This window comes from Semicossyphus pulcher, unplaced genomic scaffold (genome assembly GCF_022749685.1).
Source record: "Semicossyphus pulcher isolate SPU_LCO1_2020_fin unplaced genomic scaffold, fSemPul1.0.p SCAF_3, whole genome shotgun sequence".
NCBI classification, from domain to species: domain Eukaryota; kingdom Metazoa; phylum Chordata; class Actinopteri; order Labriformes; family Labridae; genus Semicossyphus; species Semicossyphus pulcher.
The window spans coordinates 34,486,481-34,508,116 of record NW_027211704.1 but is presented as its reverse complement, the minus strand read 5'-3'; the positions used below and the strand labels follow the sequence as shown (position 1 = coordinate 34,508,116).

Below are 21,636 nucleotides of genomic sequence, written 5' to 3'. Positions count from 1 at the left end.
CACCCTCCAGCCAATGCCTCCACTCCTCCAAAGCCAACTTGATCGCCAACAACTCACGATCCCCCACATCATAATTTCTCTCAGCCGAGGAAAACCTGCGGGACAGGAAGGCACAAGGGTGGAGCTTGTCGTCCTTTTCTGAGCGCTGAGAGAGAACCGCCCTAGCCCCCAAATCGGAGGCGTCCACCTCCACCACAAACTGTCGCTTAGAATCTGGAAGGATCAACACAGGGGCAGTGGTGAAACTGTTCTTGAGCCTTTGGAAGGCGGAATCTGCCTGGGGGGACCACTGGAACTGCACCTTGGAGGAGGTAAGAGCATGCAGAGGAGAAGCAACCTGGCTGATGTTACGGATGAACTTTCTATAAAAGTTAGCAAACCCCAGGAAGAGTTGAACCTCCTTCCTGGAAGTGGTAGCGGGCCAGTCCTGAACGGCCCGAACCTTCTCAGGATCCATGCTGACCCTCCCCTCAGACACCACAAACCCCAAAAAGGAGATAGTTGGCACATGAAACTCACACTTCTCTGCCTTAACAAACAATTGGCTAGCCAATAACAGTTCTAACACCTGTCGTACATGCTTCTTGTGAGAATCAACATCTGAGGAGAAAATCAAAATGTCGTCCAGGTACACAAACACAAACTTGTTCAAACATTCACAGAGAACATCATTCACCATCGACTGGAACACAGCAGGAGCATTAGTGAGTCCAAAGGGCATGACAAGATACTCATAATGGCCAGTGGGAGTATTGAATGCCGTCTTCCACTCATCCCCCTCCCTGATGCGTACCAAATGGTAAGCATTACGCAAGTCCAGCTTGGTAAAAATCTTGGCCCCCTGAGCTAAAAAACAAGAGGAAATGAGTGGGAGAGGATACCTGTTCTTGACAGTAATGTCACTGAGTCCATGATAGTCAATGCAGGGTCAAAGAGCCTTATCCTTCTTTCCCACAAAGAAGAAACCGGCTCCAGCAGGGGATGAGGAAGGCCGGATGATTCCAGCCTTGAGAGCTGCACCAACGTACTCCTCCATAGCTCAATGTTCGGGTGCCGACAGGGAGTACAGGCGGCCATGAGGGGGCGAGGAGCCAGGAAGCAAGTCTATGGAGCAATCATAAGGGCGGTGAGGAGGTAAGGATGTAGCTTTAGTCTTATTAAATACCTGTTTGAGGTCCAGGTAACAGGGTGGAACTGCGGACAAATCCGGAAACTCCTCCTCATCGACCTCTTCAGGTGAGGTGGACACCCCTTCAGAGCAGGAAACAGGTGGGTCCAAAAAACACTGCGTCTTACAGTTGCGCCCCCATGACAGAACCTTGCCGGAGGACCAATCTGTGTGTGGGTTGTGCTGAATTAACCATGGATAGCCTAAAACGAGTGGATGTTGAGGTGCATTGAACAGATGAAAAATTATTTGTTCTGTGTGAGTGTCAGGGAAAGTCAGAGTCACAGGAGATGTGCAGTGAGTAACCAGATGCATCATGTGGCCATCTAGGGCGGTGGCTGGCACGGGGGAATCTAAACGAACAAAAGATAGATTGAGTCTTTTAGCCAAACTTGTGTCCATTAAACTAGCATCAGCACCAGAATCAATGAGGGCAGTGTGAGGAAGAGTGAGAGATTCAGAGGAAAGGGAGACATGAGAAAACTCCCGGCAAGATCTGTTCTTACTAGAGGAGGCCCATACCTGCACAGATGTTGGACGCGAAGAAATGCTGCGACGTATAGGACAGCAAGAGACACTAAAGCATCAAGCTCAGAGGGCAGATCAAGGGGGGTTAACAAGTCCTGAACACGTTCTGACAGTCCATTAAAAAATGCATCAACCAAAGCAGGTTGGTTCCATCCGCTATCTGCCGCTAGTGTTCTGAATTCAATTGCATAGTCCATTACACTGCGTCTTCCTTGCCGCATAGCAACCAAAGCCTTAGCTGCCTCACGGCCAGGAGTAACAGTCTGAAAAATCTGAGTGAACGTCTTCTCGAAGAGTGACAGGGAGTTTCAGACGGCAGAACGGCGGTTCCACTCCGCCGTGGCCCAGGCTTTAGCAGGACCGGACATAAAATAAATCATGTAGGCTACCTTACTACGGTCATAAGGAAAGGAAAAGGAAAAGGAAAGCAGCAGCGTGAAACTCAAAATGGAGCTCACATTGAGTGAGAAACGGTCTACAGTCCCCAGACTCACCAGAAAACCTCTCAGGACTTGACAACTGCACCTGACGTGGTTCCGGAGAGGGAGAGGGGCCTGCCGCAGGCTGATGATGGGTCATGGCCGAAGTTGCAGCACCCTCGCTGGGGGGCGAGGAAAACTCCTCTGCTGGAGACTTGACGTCAGTTGACCTAGCTGGGAAGCTAGCAGAGAAAAAGCTGCCTCTTGGTGTTTGTTAGACTCGTTTAACTCTAGTCTCAGAGAAGCCATTTGTTCCTCATGCATGCGAAGCCACTGAGCTTGGCTCCTCAGAGCCTCATGGACAGGCTCCGGGTCTGCGGGGTCCATAGTTGGGCAGATTGTACTGTCACGTTAAGACAGACAACAGGACCCAACTGAGCAGACCTTAGACAGAGCAGATTCGTTTAACCGTTTATTGGCAGAGTTCGGTACACAGGAGATCAGTCAATGAGGCAGCAGAACAAAAATCGGGAGGCAAAGTCGTAGTCCAAAAACAGGCAAAAGTCAAAACCAAGGCAGCAAACTAGACAGGCAGAAGTACAAAAGCGCTGGACAAAAAGGAGAACACGAGGAAAACTGATCATACACTGGAAAACAAACACGGGGAATAAACGCCGGAAAACAACTCACGAAGGATGCAGACAATCTGACAAAGACACACTGGGGAAGACAGGCCAATATACACAAGAGGGGAAGAGACAACGAGACACAGGTGAAAACAATAAGCAATCACACACACAGGGAGTAAAGAAACCTCAAATGAACGCAAACAGGAAGTGGGGAGATTAACAAAATAAAACAGGAAGTACAGACAAAAACTCAGGACCTGACAGATGATGGAAGGATGGATAATGGATGGATGATGGATGATGGATGATGGATGGATGATGGATGATGGATGGATGGATGATGAATGGAAGGCTGGATGATGGATGGATGGATGATGGATGGATGGATGATGGATGATGGATGGATGGATGGATGATGGATGATGGATGGATGGTAAAATAGTTTTTATGTTACATCTAATTAAACTGGATCATGTAAAAAAACATCTCCAGCTGCCAGCACGTTTTCATGCAGTTCTTTTACTGCAGCTTAAGTAATATAGACTTCTTTAAAAGAAGCTTTTTGCTGCATGAAAGAAGGCTCTACTTATTATAGTTTTTATTTGATTTATATTTAGGATATTTGTTTCTATGATTTATTTCTAACTGCTCTGTTCCACTGTCACACACAACTCCAGAGGTAAAACCTTCAGTTTATCAGCAGGACTAAAGAATGGAGACATCCTCTCAGTGTGTGTGTGTGTGTGTGTGTGTGTGTGTGTGTGTGTGTGTGTGTGTGTGTGTGTGTGTGTTAAATAAATCACGTGTTTTAGCAGAGCTTATTACAAATCAACACAACATGTCTGCAGAGGCTCCAGCAGAGGGCGCTCATGTTACACACAAACTGCCCGTCCCAGTGTTACACTAATGAGAACACATTATAAACAGTATTCACACAATTCAATCAGCACATTACTGGAAACATCAAAGCAAATGATGGTAAATGATGGCGTTTGATGCCAAGTGTAATCACTAACACTGCTATATTTGCACAATATAATAACTTGTACTCACAATATCAAATATATCACATACTCATTCACAAATCATTGAAATAATTGGAACACTTTTATGACCCTGAAGGCTGAAATCAGATATGAACACATGAACAGACACTCATTTTTGAATCCTCTTTTTATTGAGACAAGAAATCAAACATCCATCAGATATTTGAACATCTCTTGTGAACTGTTCTGCTCTCCTTTTTTAAACACACATCAAAGTGAAAAAACAAAGCAAAATGAAACGACTGATTAAAGGAGTGAATATAGTAAATACAGCAACATTACAGGACATGTCATCAAATCTGTGTATCCATACATCCTTCAACTCTCCCCTTATATTCTGTGTGTGTGGGTATCAGTCCTTACACTCACAATCGGACTTTGAAAATAAACACATGAAGAGAAAATAGGACGAAAATAATCAAAGTGAACACAGTTAAGAATATTGACACTTCTCTCTCCCTCTTTTTTCCCCTTTATTCTGCATCTTCCCTCCATCATATCGCACCTTGTTTTTCTTTTATAGGAGTAGAGACTCAAACTATGTGATCATAATATTAAAGACACAAAACATTTCAAACTGTAATCAAGGGGACGTACAAGTTGCACCTTCATTAAGATCAAATCTGATCCAATCTGCGTTTTGTTCTCAATCCAGTTCTCCCAGATTCTTTTCATTTGTCCCGTTCCAATCTGTCAGACAAAGTCAACGTTTCCATTGTGTATATACAGTATATTATAGTTGGCATCAATCCAGCCCTCAGCCTCAGGTATCTCTAACGTTCTCTTAAACACATATTGTTCACAAAAACCCTGATGTCCTCTGATCAGCAGCTCAAATATAAAACAATAAAGTGGTGGCTCTGCATGATCTCAAACACCCTGTACCTTCATATTTTTACTGTGAACACAAGAAAAAGTCTGCTGATATTTTCCTAACCATAGTCTCTTCCACTTCTCTTTTATACATAGAGTGTCATTTCCTTTAAGTGTCCTTTAAGAGTTTGCCCTCATATATCACACACTCAAGTCCCCACACGTTTTGATCTCAAGATAACAAAGGTCTTTTTCTAGACAAATCAAATGATTTACTGGAGATCTCCAGATAACAGCAAAAATAATCAGAATTCAGATCTGCAGGTGTCTGAGAAAATAAGTGGATCAGAAATGAGAATGTTTATTTGACCTGTTTTATTTTGAAGGAACCTCTTTAGCTGCTTCTTTAGTTGAACATAATACAGATATGTTCTTGTTTGTATTGAACTGAATGGTTCCATGTTTACTCCACTGTATGTGAACCCTCACTGTTCTATTGATCTGTTTTTAATCCACCTGCCACAAATTAACTTTCACCACCTTCAGACTAAACAATCTATCAGACCTGTTGTTGTGTCACACACACCTTCTCAGGTAATATCTTCAGTTTAGCAGCAGTATAAAAGAATGGAAACATCCTCTCAGTGAAAGTGTGTGTGAAGGTGTGTATGTGTGTGTTAGTATCAGGATCAGAGAACGACAGCTCTCCTCTCTTCCAGTCCAGATTCACTCTGATCCTCTGGAGCTGCTTCTTCACTGAGAGATCAGTGTCTGGAGGTGATGGTGAGCGTGTTAAATATTTACCTTTATAGAATTGTATACTCCATGTTTTAGACCAAATGCCTCCCTTCCTCTGGACAGACTCTGCTGACACACCCAGAAACCAGTATGTACTCTCTCTAACCTCGACCTCCCAGCTGTGAGTCCCTGAGTTAAAGCCCTCAGAGCCCAGGACAGAGCAGGAAGAATCAAACCTCTCTGGATTATCAGGAAGCTGCTGTCTCTCTCCTCCTCTCACACAGGTCAGATCTTCAGACAGGATGAACTCTGGATGAGCAGTGTTTGGGTCCAGAATCACAGGAATGTAGGAGACCATGTCCTTCATCTTGTCCCAGATGTTGAAGCTCAGGTTGCCCAGGTGTTTGGCCACATCTATCAGAGCTCCTGAGGGCAGCTGTGGATCCTCCAGCAGGGGGCGCTGCTGGACTCTTTTCACTGCAGCCTTGTAGTTGTGCAGGAATGAGACGTCTGCAGCTCTCAGCTCCTCCTCTGTGGCTCTGACTGTGTCTGAAAGAGCTGCTATCTCTCTGCTCAGAGCCTCCATCTTCTCCTTCATCCTCTGACTCTTCTGCTCCTCTTCCTCCCTCAGTGCAGACATCCTGGCCTCCTCTTCCTCCTCTAGAAACTGGTGAAGCTTCTTAAACTGCTCCTTAATCTGCCTCTCTGTGTGTCGGGCCTGGACCTGAATGTGTTGTGCTGTTTGATCAAACTTCACTTTAACTTGTTTAAAAACCTTTAACTTCTCCTTTAAGGGCTCCAGAGTTTCCTGAAGTTTCTTCTTGTGTTCTCGAGCAGCTTCATCGATGGGTCTGAATCTGTGGTTGGTGTGTTTTTCTGAATCTCTGCAGACGACACACACCAGCTGCTGATGGTCCAGACAGAAGAGTTTGAGTTTCTCAGAGTGCAGACTGCAGAGAGCCTCTGAAGCTCTCTGATCTCTCTCCAGTAAGAAGGCCTCACACAGGTTCTTTAACGCCAGACTAAGTGGTGGTTCTTCCTTTGAAGATCTTCTCTTACAAACTGGACACTCTCGTGTTGGTCTCTGTCTCCACCAGCTCTTCAGACAGTCTTTACAGAAGCTGTGGCTACATGACAGAACAACAGGATCTCTGAAGACGTCCTGACAGACCGAACAGCAGAGATCCTCCTCTGATCTGGAAGCCATTTAGTCTCTGAGTGAAGCTGAAAACAGCAGACAGAAAGTCAGTCATGGCTCCCTCCCTCCTCTAACGTCTCTGAAGTTTACTTTCACCCTGAGTCCAGTTTTTTAGTCAAACTCACCTTCAGTGTGCGGAGCGTCAGCAGGTAGAAGCAGCAGTGTTGTAGTTTCTCTGTAGTGAAGAAGAATAATCACCTGTTTCCTGGTTTGTCTCAGGTGAATGTTGGGAAGGGTTGAGCTTTGTCACATGAATGCTGTTGCTGCACCTCTTACACACAGGGCTGTGTTCAAGTCCAAAGTACTGATTTATTTCTGGATATGTAGAGAGATGTGTGTCTTTATGAGAGACAACAGCATCAGTTTTATTGTTTGAAACTATATTATAAAAAGTGTTTGTGCAGCTCTTCAGTTTTGTCTAATGAACAAACATGCAGCTGCTTTTACACACACACACACACACACACACACACGCACACACACACACACACACACACACACACACACACACACACACACACACACACACACAGAGGATGGGCCTTGTAATAAGGAAACACCTCCCCAGGTTTGACTACTTTATAAAACATTCAGATATGAACCTTTGGACGAGTGAAGCTGTCACTCAGTCAGTAACATAAAGATGTAAACATGAGAAATGGAAACATGTTTTCACTACATAAACCTGCACATGGAACAATGTGATGTTTCAGCTTCGTGCCTATAAAAGCTAAATGAAGAATGTCTTCTTCTTCATCACTCAGCAGCTGATTTTACTGATCAGCTCAGGCTCAAAAAAGTGAAACATTCAGATGAAATGAAACCATGTTCAGCCACCATGCTAACATGCTAAAACACAAACATTCTCTTTACACGTTTGCTTTAATAATTCATGTTGTCACTTGTTTATAGATTATCCACATACGTCTGGTAGGGTTAGGGTGAGAGGTAGAAAACTCCCAGCAGCTCCTCAGAGCTGTTTCATTGCTGTTTCATTTTTAGATCAAGTGAGCACTCGAAATACAGGAGCGGCTGGTTTGACCGCAGTGAGCCTGTGGTGATCGAGAGCCATGAAACAGGACGAGAGGCGACGCGATGACCGGAGGATCGCCTCGTCTTCTGTCTCGCTGGTTTTCCTGGAGCTTCAGCCGCTCTGACGCCGTGAGGGGGAAATCTGGTCAGCTTCATGTGGAGTTTGTGTCAGTCTGCTCGTGTGCACTCGTTCAGCTGTTTGTGTGATGTTGAGAGCGACTCCGAGTGAAAGCACCAAATGTTTCTGTTCAGACTGTCCTGTGCTGCTTCTACAGATTAAAGGAGATCACATGTTTTAACCTGTGAAGTGATGAAGACACCAAATCCACCCACATGTCCCCAGTTTATCGTGATAACTGACGCTCTATGCTAACTCTGCTAGCAGCAGGCATTACCTAAAGTAAGTGGAAGGAAACTTTGTATTTAAACTCCACAAATGTACACGTTCCTACATGAGAGAAAAAGCTAACGAGCTGCTGCAGTATCAAGTGTTTCCATGGGGCTGTTTTTGCTTAGAAATAATCAAAGTACGACCAACAGAAAACTGTGCCGTTGGTCCACAAAGAGACGTTAGTGAGAGTGCTACACCTGAAGCTACTGCCATTTAAAATGCAGCTGAGCATTTCTTTAGTTTGCACAGATCCTTCTGTAGCTCTGACTTTATTTCTGTCCCTTCAGCAGCGTTCAGTTTACGACAAACCTAAAACCTGCTTAGATGAAGTACCTGATATGGAATTGGGAAACACTCCTGTGTGTGCTAGCAGGTGTTAGCATGGAGCCTACTTTAAGTTAATGCTGAAAAACTAGCATGCAGCACAGCGGCTAAAGTGCATTTTACTCCAGGCTTCTCCTCACAGCTTTTCCTTTAACCTGGAAACCAGTCGTGCATCAATTAGCAGCGTTTGACTGCAGATTCAGTTGATCATCTGTTGCATGATTCATTTTTCTGCTTTAACACTTTAAATTAATCTGACGTATTTTTGCTGCTGCAGAATAAATCAGCAAGTCACATTTTTGTTTGAGCAAAGATCAGTTTTTGAGTTTAATACTTGTGATTGGAGGCTCGACAGTACGAGTGACTGTACGAGTCTGAATATCATATTTTTCGTTCGTAACAAAGTGAAAAAAGCTGCCAGCTCCTTTTTTTCAAAGGCGGGTCATTTTAATTTCATAAATCTTTTGAATGAAATCTTTGAGTTCATGACGGATGTTTAGTGCAAAGGCTGTCCACGACAAAATCACACTTGGGCTGCAACCAGTTTAAGCTTTCCTGATCATTTAATGCAGCCATAATGAGCTGAATCAATCAGTTTATTGGTTCATTTTTTAAGAATGAAATATCAGGAAATGGTGAAAAAGATCAAAATTAGTCCAGGCTGACGTCTTTACATTGTTTTGTTTAGCTGCATCACAAACAAATGAAGCCTTTTTTTGTCTGCAGGTTTGTTATAAGCCAGCACCCAGCTCACCTCCACAGCTCCTGTTTGTATCAGTGACTCTATAATTCTCTTTTAACAAAGCTAACCTCCATTTATAGAGATGTTCTTCCGATCAGAACTTAGTTACAAACATTTTATCTGTATTTTTGTGCTTTTTCTGCAGAAATGAGAATAAAAAGCTCATCTGAGTTTGTTTCTGTGAGTTTTTGTGTCATGAATCTCTGCTGTCTCACAGTTTGGACATTAAGTACTGTATTTCTGCATCTTTCTCCTCTGTGGGAGTTTCTCGGCAGTATTTCCACGTCAGGTGTTCTTGTTTCAGAACGTGCGACGTGCTGCTGCTCACTGTGCCTGCTCACAGCCGCCTTCAGGTCGAGTATTCGTGACTGTGCCTGTCTTGGGTTGTCCCGAGGTTCAGGGGGACCCAGCCTTCACTACTCGCCTCTTTAATGTGTGATATTCACCACTGGAAATATGGACAGCAGCTTTCAGGAAGCTGAAAAACATCGACAAGGATGCCCTGGCTCTGGACCTTCAACTTCTCTCCTCTGGCTCTACTGACTTCCTCTCTGGTGCTGATTTAGTGGATTCTTACAACCAGTCCCTGAGCAGTCTTCTGGACCTTCATGCCCCCTTAACATCCAGGTCAGTCTCCTTCTCGTGCTCAGCACCCTGGTACACCTGCGAGCTGTGAAAGATGAAGGCTGCTGGGCATGTCCTTAAGCAGCGGCTCAAGGCCTCTGGACTTACTGTTCACAAACAGGCATACAGAGAACACAGGGAGGCGTATGCAGAAGCTCTGAGGGATGCACAGTCCAGGTTTTATTCCACCATCATCAACGACAGCCCAGGTAACTCCAAACAACTTTTCTCGACAATAAATCACCTTCTCAAACCGCCTTCACTTGCCCAGACCGCGGAGGAGAGGTGCAATATGCACATCACTTTTTTCAGACAACAAGTTGATAACATTCTTTCACACCTCTCCGCCACTGCTGTCCTGCCTCCCACAACTTCAGATCCACCATCTGAGACTGTCCAGCCTCTTTGTTCCTTCTCCGTTGTCACTCAGAAGGAGGTGGAGGATGTCATCAGAAACATGAAGCCAACCACCTGTGCTCTGGACCCTTTTCCTTCAGCTCTGCTGAAGACAAACATCTCTGCCATCTCTCCATTCATCACCAAGATCATAAACCACTCCCTCCTGGCCGGCCATATCTCACCTGCGTTAAAAGGCAGAGGGTAGCTTAGGCAAAGGGACAAAATGAGCCATTTTGGAAAATCTGTCCACTATGGTGAGAATAACTGTGTTACCTGCTGATGGAGGCAGTCCAGTGACAAAGTCTATGGAGATGTGAGACCAGGGTCGCCGGGGAATGGGCAACGGGTGGAGCAAACCAGGAGGCCGCAGGTGGGAGGTCTTATTCTGGGCACAGACAGGGCAGGCAGCTATAAACTCTTGGACATCCTCCTTCAGCGTTGGCCACCAGAAACGCTGTTGAAGGAAACTGATGGAGCGAGCGACCCCCGGGTGACAGCTAAGGTTAGAGGAGTGCCCCCACTGCTGGACCCGTGGACGGAGGGCGGGCAGGACATAAAGCCAATTTTCAGGGCAGGTTTCAGGAATCTCCTCCCCCTCCAGCGCCTGGGTGACCTCGTCAACTATGCCCCACGTCACTGCTCCGATGACACAGGAGGGTGGAAGAATGGAGGCAGGAGTTTCAGGGGTTTCCTCACGCTGAAACTGCCGGGACAGGGCATCTGGCTTGACGTTTCTAGAACCAGGACGGTAAGACAGGGTGAAATCAAATCGATTGAAAAACAGTGCCCACCTTGCTTGACGAGAGTTCAATCTTTTAACAGTCCTAATATATTCCAGGTTTTTGTGGTCAGTCCACACCAGAAATGGCTGCTCAGCCCCCTCCAGCCAGTGCCTCCACTCTTCCAGAGCCAGCTTGACGGCCAGTAGCTCCCGGTTGCCCACATCGTAGTTCTGTTCAGCAGGGGAAAGTTTTCTAGAAAAGAAAGCACATGGGTGAACCTTGTTGTCCTTGGGGAAGCGTTGGGAGAGGACCGCCCCCACCCCCACATCAGAGGCATCAACCTCGACGATGAACTGGAGCTTGGGATCTGGCAGGGTGAGTATGGGAGCAGAGCAGAACCGCCGCTTGAGGGATTGAAAAGCCTCCTCAGCTTGAGGGTTCCATGCGAACCTGATCTTATGGGACGAGAGAGCATGGAGAGGGGCTGCAACAGAACTATAGTTCCTAATAAAGCGTCTGTAGAAGTTAGCAAAGCCCAAAAATCTCTGCAGCTGCTTTCTATCAGTGGGGACAGGCCAATCAGTGACAGCACTAACCTTATCAGGGTCCATCTTGAATCTGTCAGGTGCCACAATGAACCCCAAGAAGGAAACAGAGCGTTGGTGGAACTCGCATTTTTCTGCCTTGACAAATAGTTGATTCTCCAGCAACCGCTGAAGAACCCGCTGGACGTGTTGCACGTGCTCTTCCTCAGACTTTGAAAAAATTTAAATGTCATCAAGATAAACAAAAACAAATGTGTTTAACATGTCTCTTAGAATGTCATTAACCAGGGCCTGAAAAACTGCTGGAGCATTAGTGAGACCGAATGGCATGACAAGATATTCATAGTGGCCACTTGGAGTGTTAAATGAAGTTTTCCATTCATCCCCCTCCCGTATGCGAACTAGATGATAAGCATTCCTTAAATCCAATTTAGAGAAAATGGTAGCTCCTTGTAAGAGTTCAAATGCAGAGGATATGAGTGGAAGAGGGTACCTGTTCTTGACCGTGACATCATTCAGGCCTCTGTAGTCTATGCAGGGGCGTAACGACTTGTCCTTCTTATCCACAAAAAAGAAACCTGCTCCAGCAGGAGAGGAGGAGGGACGAATTATACCTGCAGCCAGGGAACTCTGGATGTACTTGTTCATTGCCTCCCTCTCCGGGGCAGACAGGGAGTAGAGACGACCCTTCGGAGGAGAGGCCCCAGGGAGGAGGTCAATGGCGCAGTCGTAAGGCCGATGCGGAGGTAAGGAGGTAGCCCGGGACTTGTTAAAGACCTCCTTTAAATCCAGATAGATGGGAGGGACACAGGAGAGATCTGGAAAGTCTGAGGGGTCAGAGTTCTTACCAGAGATACTGGGTGAAGCAGAAACAAGGCAGGATGAGTGGCAAAACTTGCTCCACCCCAAAATTAGTCCAGTTGTCCAGTCAATGTGTGGATTCTTAACCAAGGGTGACCCAGAACCAGTGGACATTCAGGTGAGTCAATTATTGCCATATAGCCATTCAGGGCGTTGGCCTCCCGAGGACAAGGCAGAGGTTCCAGGGTCAACTGAAGCTGTTTAGCTAGTCCCCTGTCCATAAAGCTTTCGTCAGCTCCTGAATCAACAAAAACCACTAGCTCCAGAGAACACCCAGAAATGGTCAAACAAGCATGAGATGAAGGTCTGGAGGGATTTAAAGAAGTTGAGGTTTGACTCACCAATAACCCCCGCTCTATTGATGAGCCCTGTCTTTTACTGGACACACAGCCAAGAAGTGACCCAACTGGCCACAGTAGATGCACCTTCCCTCCTTAAGATGGCGCTGACGTTCCTCTGGGGAGAGACGAGTGCGTCCCAGCTGCATGGGCTCCTCCTGTCCACCGGGAGGCACTGTAGCATTGTCCTGTGGCATAGCAGGAACAGAGAGAGGAGCAGGAACGGATGAGAGTGTGGACCGCTCCCAGGGGTCTGGTGGTCTCTGGACAGCTCGAGCCTTCTCCAGTCTCCTCTCATGAAGTTGGTTGTCGATCTTTATTGCTAGGGCCACCAAAGAGTCAAAGTCGGGGGGCAGATCTAGTGGAGCCAGGTGATCCTTAATGTCCTCAGATAAACTATGTAGGAATGTATCTGATGATTCGCGGAAGCGAATAGAATGATCAGCAACTTGACTGTTTCCTTGACGCAGGGCCAGCAGCCCCCGAGCTGCCTCTCTGCCAGGAGTGCGGTGGTCAAAAACTTTGCGAAGGTCATCAGAATCCTAACAGTACTGCATGACAGGATTTGCTTATCCCACTCCGCTGTAGCCCACTCTCTAGCTCTTCCTGTGAGGTGAGTTATAATGAAGGCTACACGTGAACTTTTGGGTGGGATAAGAGTTAGGTTGCAGTTCAAAAGTCATTGAGCACAGAGACAGGAAGGAGCGACAGGTAGAGGGATTACCATCATACCTCTTAATGTTGGGAAGACGGGGCTCTGGTCGAAAAGATGGCTGAGCTGCCTGGGGCAAAGGAGAAGGCTGAGCAGGGGGAGTAGGCGTAGAGGGTCTCAGGAGCATGAGCATCTGTTGCATCTGAACGGAAAGCTCCTGAAACTGGTTTGTCATGGCAACTTGAAAAGTGTCTTGTCGCACATGTAGTTCATGCACGCCACCCACAAGAGAGGACAGCTGCTGCTCATGATCATGAAGTCTTTTCCCTTGAGCACGGAGAGCCAAGCGAACAGTGTCTTCCTCTGCTGAGTCTGTCATGGCCAGATTGTACTGTAACAATGCTAAACCAAGGATACTCAAATGCAGAGGAAAAATCCAGAACACAAAAATCCAGTAGCGGGAAAACTTCTTTACTGAAAATGTTTTTAGGTTATACACAGAAAATCAGTCAGTGAGGGCAGAACAATCCAAAACGGGCAATCCACAAAAACCAAAAATCCAAACAGGGTTCAAAAACCGGGCAAGCAAACACAATGGTATCAAGGCTGGAAAACATGAACACACGAGGGTAACAATGACAATCTGGCTGAGGGTGAGTGGAAACACAGGGGTATATATACAGGCTGGACTAATTGCCAATGGGATACAGGTGAGGGGAAAAAACTGGCGGGAAACTGAACAAAGGCAGGAAGTAACACTAGACATGATACACAAGCACCAGGATACAAAATAAAACAGGAAGTGAACACAGATCAAATTAAAACAAACAAACAGGTTACACAGAACATTACAAAAACTGCTGTCATCAGACCACTATTGAAAAAACCCACCCTCGATCCAGAAGTATTCTCCAACTACAGGCCCATTTCCAATCTTTAATTTCTGTCTAAGGTTGTCTGGGTTTTTTAAAATATTTTTTCGGTCTTTTTTTTGTTTTTTAATGTTTTTTTTATAACTTTTTGTGTTTTCTATGTTTTTCTGGGTTTTTAAAAAAAAAATGTTGGTCTTTTTTGTTTTTTAATGTTTTTTATAACTTTTTTGTTTTTTATGTTTTTGGGGTTTTTTTATAATCTGGCGGAGAGGAAAAGTTGCCATCCCGTGGAGATGTTCTGAGGGTGTTTGGATCCCCAAGGAGGAGAACTCCAAAGAAATGGAGCCGTTTAGGACCATCTCGCTGCTCAGCACGGAAGGCAAGATATTTTTCAGCATCTTGTCTCAGCGACTGTCAATGTTCCTCCTAAAGAATGATTTTCGGTCCAGAAGGGTGGGATCTCTTGAACACCTGGCTGCTTGGAACATACAGGAGCAGTCACACAGCTTTTGAGAGAAACAAAGGAAGGCAAGGGCGAGCCGGGGTTCCTGTGGCTGGATCTCGCCAATGCCCATGGGTCCATACCTCACAAGCTGGTTGAAGACGCTCTTTGTAGACACCACCTCCCCAGTAAGACCAACAACCTAATCCTGGATTACTGTAACAACTTCCGGATGAAAGTTACTTCTGGGTCTTCAACATCAGAGTGGCAAAGGCTCGAGAAGGGAATTATAACTGGCCGCACCATCTCAGTCATCCTTTAAGCCCTCGCCATGAATGTGGTGGTCAAGTCAGCAGGAGTGCCGAGGACCCCTGACAAAGACCGGCGACTGCCCCCACTCAGAGCCTACATGGACGATCTGACTGTTACAACATCATCAGTCCCTGGCAGCAGGTGGGTCTTACAAGGACTTGAGAAGCTCATCTCATGGGCTCATGAGCTTTAAACCATCAAAGTCAAGGCCCCTTGTGCTGGAGAAAGGGAAAGTCATGGACAACTTCGTTTCACAATTGCCGAGACCACCATCCCAACACTGTCAGAACAGCCAGTCGAGAGCTTGGGGAAACTCTTCGACTGCAGCCTGAAGGAGTTTTTGTTTGATGACAAATCTTTGCTTTTTACCCCATTTTCACACAAATATCTGAACTTTCTCCTCCTTACATTTCTAAACATTCTCATGACTTTAGCTTTGACGTATTTAAAGGGAATCATTTTTATTTTACATCGTTACACGTCGCCTTCCCAACATTCGATTTCAGCCCAAATGTTTGAACAATAACTCTGGAAGATTTTCATGTAAACTTATGTTGTGCACTCTAAAAAAAATAAACCGGCAAAAAAAAATAAGGTAACAATTTGCATGCATCTTTTTAAGTATTTCCAGCTCTTAAGTTATTGTAACTACTTAAAAAACTTAAGGTACCAATTTGCATTGATGTTTTAGATTAATTTAACTCAATTAAATCAGAATAAATAACACATAGCAACTATTTTAAGCTTGAACTGTTCACTATAAAACACATTATCTAGAACCTGACCGATTAATTCTTATCGGCCGATATTAGCATATTGCAGATATATCGGTGCAAGTGAACGTATCTTTTCCGAACCTTTCTATAAATGTTCTGAGGTACGCTGACCAGTATGATGAGATGATTAGAGCACATACTTCTGTCCCTGATTGACAAAATGGGAACCACTGACTGGCTCCACAGGCACTGTTTGCAGATGCTCTTTTGACACTAAAAAGTTCTGTCCACAAGAACATGCCAATAATGGCCCTAGCCTTCAGCACCACAGGTCGAAATTCTTTATAACTGCCTTGCCACTGAGAAGCTTCTTGACTATCCAGGCTACCCCCTGGGTCGTTCCTTAAAGTGTACTTTCCAGCCTGCGACATTATATGCAGTCAGCAGTTTAAAAAACAGACCTTTACCTGATTTTTCCTTCCTAGGTTTTTTTTACTTTTTGTCAGAACTTTCTTGATGCCAACTAAAAAAAGTCCTACCTAAACTCCTTCAGAAGTCAGGTTTTTCATTTCACGGCCACCCGACACACAACCCTCCAGGCTGCTTGGTAACTGTCTGCAGCTTTAGGAGATCCTTCGGACTAACCAAGCCTGAAGGTTGCTGCCTGGATGAACAACAAGGACTTTCTGGCCACAGATTCTAGCAGCAGCTTCCAGAATTGAGTATTTGAACATGGCTTCTCAGATGCCATGTCCACAACCTTCACTAGGATGCACAAGAACTTCTTTTGGAGGTGGAAGTTGAAGACCTTGCAGGCAGGGGTCCAGCAAGACATTGTCAGTTCCGTCAGTTCCCCCACCATCTGATCGGATCGAACTCACTACTAGGTAGTGCTCACTTGACAGCACTATTCCTCTCTAAGACATACCGCCCCATAATCTGATTAAAAGATCAATAAGTCATTGTCCTGGTACACTCATGTACCACTCAAACAGTGTTTATTATGGCCAATCCATGACTAGACGCACAGGTTAAGATCATGCAGGCCGTGAATTTGAGCGTTGAAGTCTTTAAGTAGAAATAAAGAATCCCTGCCTTTCTTACCAGAATTCTACCAAGAGATTTGACGAGACCCGATATTCTGAACCGCTCTTCGATGCATAAGTACAGACAACAGTCAGAACTTCGTACTTGAATAAAATAACCCTCTCATTCCCCGGTTACAACCTCAATTCAGCTGCCCACAGCCGGAGGGTTTTGAATACCCACCTGTTGCCTTTAACTCTGGTCAGCTCTGGAAAAGGAGAGAGTCCCACCCCTCTCCAAGACTTTGCTTCCAGAAGCATTGTTTTTGATAGAGGTGAGCTCAGCCATAGCCAGGTGTGACAGCTCCACCTACTGCAACAACTCCAGTGACTTCTTTGCCAAAAAGCTGACATTCCATGTCTCTCGGTCAGCAATACTGGTGGTCAGTCAAATAATGTGTCCATCTTTTCTTGCTGTCGGGATTGTAACTCATCTACCCTATCTCTGTGGTTGATAGGCCGACAGGGACAGGCAGCTCCATGCTGTTCGTTTGGGCTGTGCCCGGCTGATCTCAATGGGTTTGACTCACTGGAGGCTTCCCTCCCTGGTCTGGCATCAGGGGTAGCCAGGGATTCATGACACATTTAACCCCGGAAAAAGTTGCTTCAACGTTAACTTTGCTGTCTCATCAAACCCTTCCCTTGGATCAATTTGCCTTGGGAGACCCTACCAGGGGCTATTGCTCAGACTGACAACGCAGCATCAATCGAGCTCACCACATGTAGATTGACAGCTGACAGCCCTCACTCTGTCTTAACCAAGTTGTTCATTACATGACACCAAAACAAAATGTATTCCTTTTTGACTTCAAGCTCCTGCAACACTCCCAATTAAACTGCCATCAGAACTGAGAGATGTTTATAACCTCCATAAGGGATAACATGAACTATACAAAATTATGTATAACCTGTTAACCTGCCAACCTGTGGTAGGCATGGACTGAAACACATTCCTGCCTTACAAGTAACATGCAACAGCATGTATTGGAGGCAGTGTGACAGCCTGACTCACCCATGACAAACCAGGAAATGTTTTTTTTTAAATCTTCCTCATGAAAGAGAGAAACACAACCTGAAAAACAAACGATCAGGTTCACCTTCACACCAACCGACAACTTCCGCAGAAACTCTGAGTGCGTCCAGCTACAGGAGAGAAAAGTGGAAACAATTACACTGCTGCTTCAACCTGCTGACACTCCACACACTGCAGGTGGGTTTGACATAAAACACAACTCTGAGTGAAAGTAAACGTCAGAGACGATAGAGGAGGGAGGGAGCCATGACTGACTTTCTGTCTGCTGTTTTCAGCTTCACTCAGAGACTAAATGGCTTCCAGATCAGAGGAGGATCTCTGCTGTCCGGTCTGTCAGGACGTCTTCAGAGATCCTGTTGTTCTGTCGTGTAGCCACAGCTTCTGTAAAGACTGTCTGAAGAGCTGGTGGAGACAGAAACGAATACGCGAGTGTCCAGTTTGTAAGACAATATCATCAAAGGCAGAACCACCTATTAGTCTGGTGTTAAAGAACCTGTGTGAGGCCTTCTTACTGGAGAGAGATCAGAGAGCTTCAGAGGCTCTCTGCAGTCTGCACTCTGAGAAACTCAAACTCTTCTGTCTGGACCATCAGCAGCCGGTGTGTGTCGTCTGCAGAGATTCAGAAAAACACACCAACCACAGATTCAGACCCATCGATGAAGCTGCTCGAGAACACAAGAAGAAACTTCAGGAAACTCTGGAGCCCTTAAAGGAGAAGTTAAAGGTTTTTAAACAAGTTAAAGTGAAGTTTGATCAAACAGCAGAACACATTCAGGTCCAGGCCCGACACACAGAGAGGCAGATTAAGGAGCAGTTTAAGAAGCTTCACCAGTTTCTAGAGGAGGAAGAGGAGGCCAGGATGTCTGCACTGAGGGAGGAAGAGGAGCAGAAGAGTCAGAGGATGAAGGAGAAGTTGGAGGCTCTGAGCAGAGAGATAGCAGCTCTTTCAGACACAGTCAGAGCCACAGAGGATGAGCTGAGAGCTGCAGACGTCTCATTCCTGCACAACTACAAGGCTGCAGTGGAAAGAGTCCAGCAGCGCCCCCTGCTGGAGGATCCACAGCTGCCCTCAGGAGCTCTGATAGATGTGGCCAAACACCTGGGCAACCTGAGCTTCAACATCTGGGACAAGATGAAGGACATGGTCTCCTACACTCCTGTGATTCTGTACCCAAACACTGCTGGTCATAAACTCATCCTGTCTGAAGATCTGACCTGTGTGAGAGGAGGAGAGAGACAGCAGCTTCCTGATAATCCAGAGAGGTTTGGTTATTATCTCTGCTCTGTCCTGGGCTCTGAGGGCTTTAACTCAGGGACTCACAGCTGGGAGGTCGAGGTTAGAGACAGCAGATACTGGTTTCTGGGTGTGTTAGTAGAGTCTGTCCAGAGGAAAGGACACATACTGTCAGGATTTTGGAGAATGGAGTGTCTTGGAGGTATATACTCGGCACGCTCACCATCATCTCCACCCACTCATCTCGTTGTGCAGAAGCAGCTCCAGAGGATCAGAGTGAATCTGGACTGGAACAGAGGAGAGCTGTCGTTCTCTGATCCTGACACCAACACACACATACACACCTTCACACACACTTTCACTGAGAGGATGTTTCCATTCATTAGCATTGTGGATAAACTTCCACTGAAGATATTACCACTGAAGGTCTGTTTGGCAGTTCAACAGGACTGATAGATGATTTCATTTGAAGGTTGTGAATTTAATGTGTCCACACATTATTTCTGTAGACGAATACATGAACGAGCTTATAACTGATAATTAAAATAAATTAATTAAAACTTTATTTTTCTCTGTGTAGCAGTGAGATATTTGCAGAAGCAAACAGTAGCAGGAAGCAGATTAGAGTGCAGAATATTAAGTAAAAGTGGATCCAGGGACAGAGAGGTAAAGTTGTCTAACAATAGCCAGTCTTTGACCCAACTGCTACTGTTGTAGTTAATGTCTTGGTTAATGACTTCAGCTCTAGCTACATGGCTACTGCTATGGCTATTACAACAACCAAACATATGTCATAGCAGTAACTACAACTATTATCATTATGACAGTTTAACCCATCGCTACAGCCATGTGCTTGTTCTAAACTCTGCTTCAACCACAGCCCATCACAGTCGGTAGCTAATTGAAATTATTAGCTTCCTTTTAGCTAGCTATCTAGGCACTACTTTTTTTGTGTGTTATTGCAGTAGCCTTTAATGGCCATTAGCTAACATTAGTTAACATTATCATCAGGTTGACATAACTGTAATTGCTTAGTTTGAAAAAATCATGTATGATATATGATATTGTTCTACTTTAATGTGTTTCCATGCAGACATACCATTGTATGTTGTATTATTAGTGCTGTAGAACAAAATATTAGTGTTAACTAGCTAACTAGCCATCGTGCTGCATATGCCGCTTGCTTGTACCAGCCTCACCAGCCAACTCTCGGCTTACAACCAGTATGTATTTTTTATGTTTTTATTTGTCTAAAGACTGCAGGTGTAGACACAGCCTCTAAGGCCATGGTACTCAACTGGTGGGTTGGGACCCAAAATTGAGTCGCAGAGCTGTTTTCAGTGGGTCGTGGATGTGTGCACATGAAAAAAAGTTGTGGCAAAAATTCGATGCTGCACTTTTATTTTGAAGGACATAGGTTTCCTATGACGTAGTAGTAGTGGTAGTAGTGTAGTTTATTCACACTCCATGTATCCAGTGATTGGGTAAACCCAGCCACAGTTACATTTACATTCTTGAAACTTGCTGAGCCCTACAGTAGTTGCATTTATGTTGCACTTTTTCAAGGTTATTTCTGTTGAAAAAAAGCTACTAACTGGATGAAATATTTTCCTCTTATGCACTGCTACCTGCTGGTCATTTTGCTCGACTATCATACTGTTGTGTTTTGTGAAGATGACATCCTGTGATTTTGCGTTCTGTCTCAGGTCCAAACTGCATCCTTTTTCATTAAATAAATTTGAGTGGTTGCCAAATTTCTGAAATTTGGATTGCAATTTGTCAGCAGGGAGGTGGTGGTGGGTCCTGAGTCTAGACCAGTTGACAACCACTGCTCTAAGGAACACAGATGGTTTATAAACCGTTTAATTTAATTTTCATTGTTCTTTATTAACATGACAAGTAGCCTACAGAACTATGTGCTGCCAAAGCAGATAAAGGAGAGTAGTAAACAAAAACATTTAGAGTGGTGATGGCAGAACAGAATTATCAAAAGTAATAAAAGAAAATCATCCAATATCTTATTGATATTTTCATGTGTTCTTTTGTGTTGATTTTACAGATACAGTCGGGCCAGAAGCTCCATATAAGTTGATTTTAGAAATTACATTCTTTTACTGACAGTAAAATCCCCCCTGAAGACAAGACTGAGAAAAAAAATAGTTAATACTCTCTACTCTCTGTTTTGATCTCGCGGAAGTTAGGTCTCGCGAGAATTGAAGGGCTCTCTGCATACGCCATTTAAAGCACGGATTCACGTCGCGAGGACAACGACTAAAGAGCGACCGTTAACCGGACGGAGCGACTGTTTGCAGAATATTTCCCAGGTAAGACGCTACGTTAACAACCACTGACTGTGTTTAGCCCGTTAAGAGGCGGGAGATACCGAGGGACCATGGCGGGAGGCCTGCTCGGCTCCGGCTAGCTACTTCACTGACAGGCTGCTAAGATAGCGGCTAGCTGTCAACCGTGAGCGGTTTAGGTGTTGTTGTTCACCTGACATCAGACAGACTGAGGTCACAGCACCGGGCTGATAGACACACCAAACACTCATGAACGGGAGTTTAACGGTGACTGCCCGGTGGTTGTTAGCAGGGTCAGTGTTAATCTGAGTGGCTAACAGCTAATGTAACCTCCGATGGGAACCTTGGTTCTCTGAGTAACTGTCAGCTGTCAGGTTTCATCAGTTGTAAACGTGTTTGTGAAATAAAGATTACAGTAGAGATCAGCTGACTTTTAACACTTTTAAACCTGCTTTAATGAGAGATAACGTAGC

At 45.1% G+C, this 21,636-nt stretch overlaps 2 protein-coding genes across 4 annotated transcripts; one reads left to right on the top strand and one right to left on the bottom strand.

Annotated features, from left to right (window-relative positions):
* Nucleotides 1–3,917: 3,917 nt before the first annotated feature.
* Nucleotides 3,918–6,716, bottom strand: LOC138605751 (E3 ubiquitin-protein ligase TRIM35-like). Its single transcript, XM_069678172.1, has 2 exons — nt 6,665–6,716; nt 3,918–6,565 (listed from the first exon to the last, which is right to left on the bottom strand). Exon 2 carries the CDS (start codon nt 6,546–6,548, stop codon nt 5,163–5,165), a length of 1,386 nt encoding a protein of 461 aa, XP_069534273.1. The 5' UTR covers nt 6,549–6,565; nt 6,665–6,716; the 3' UTR covers nt 3,918–5,162.
* A 9,834-nt stretch (nt 6,717–16,550) lies between these two features.
* LOC138605749 (E3 ubiquitin-protein ligase TRIM35-like) lies at nt 16,551–19,524 on the top strand. 3 transcript variants are annotated; one of them, XM_069678171.1, is made up of 2 exons: nt 16,551–16,571; nt 17,940–19,524. In XM_069678171.1, the coding sequence occupies exons 1-2, from the start codon at nt 16,551–16,553 to the stop codon at nt 19,314–19,316; spliced, it is 1,398 nt and encodes a 465-aa protein (XP_069534272.1). In that variant the 3' UTR covers nt 19,317–19,524. The 3 variants fall into 3 exon arrangements, with proteins under 3 accessions (XP_069534272.1, XP_069534271.1, XP_069534270.1); XM_069678170.1 differs by having other exon boundaries at nt 16,551–16,577; nt 17,943–19,524; XM_069678169.1 differs by lacking the exon at nt 16,551–16,571 and adding an exon at nt 17,701–17,806 and having other exon boundaries at nt 17,905–19,524.
* Nucleotides 19,525–21,636: the final 2,112 nt, after the last annotated feature.

Excerpts from the sequence above, each read along its gene's own strand:
- LOC138605749 (XM_069678170.1), top strand. The coding sequence starts at position 16,551 with ATGCAGGCCGTGAATTTGAGCGTTGAA. Across the intron at positions 16,578-17,942 it reads CCGTGAATTTGAGCGTTGAA|GATCTCTGCTGTCCGGTCTG; the intron begins GTCTTTAAGTAG and ends AGATCAGAGGAG.
- LOC138605751 (XM_069678172.1), bottom strand. The coding sequence starts at position 6,548 with ATGGCTTCCAGATCAGAGGAGGATCTCTGCTGTTCGGTCTGTCAGGAC.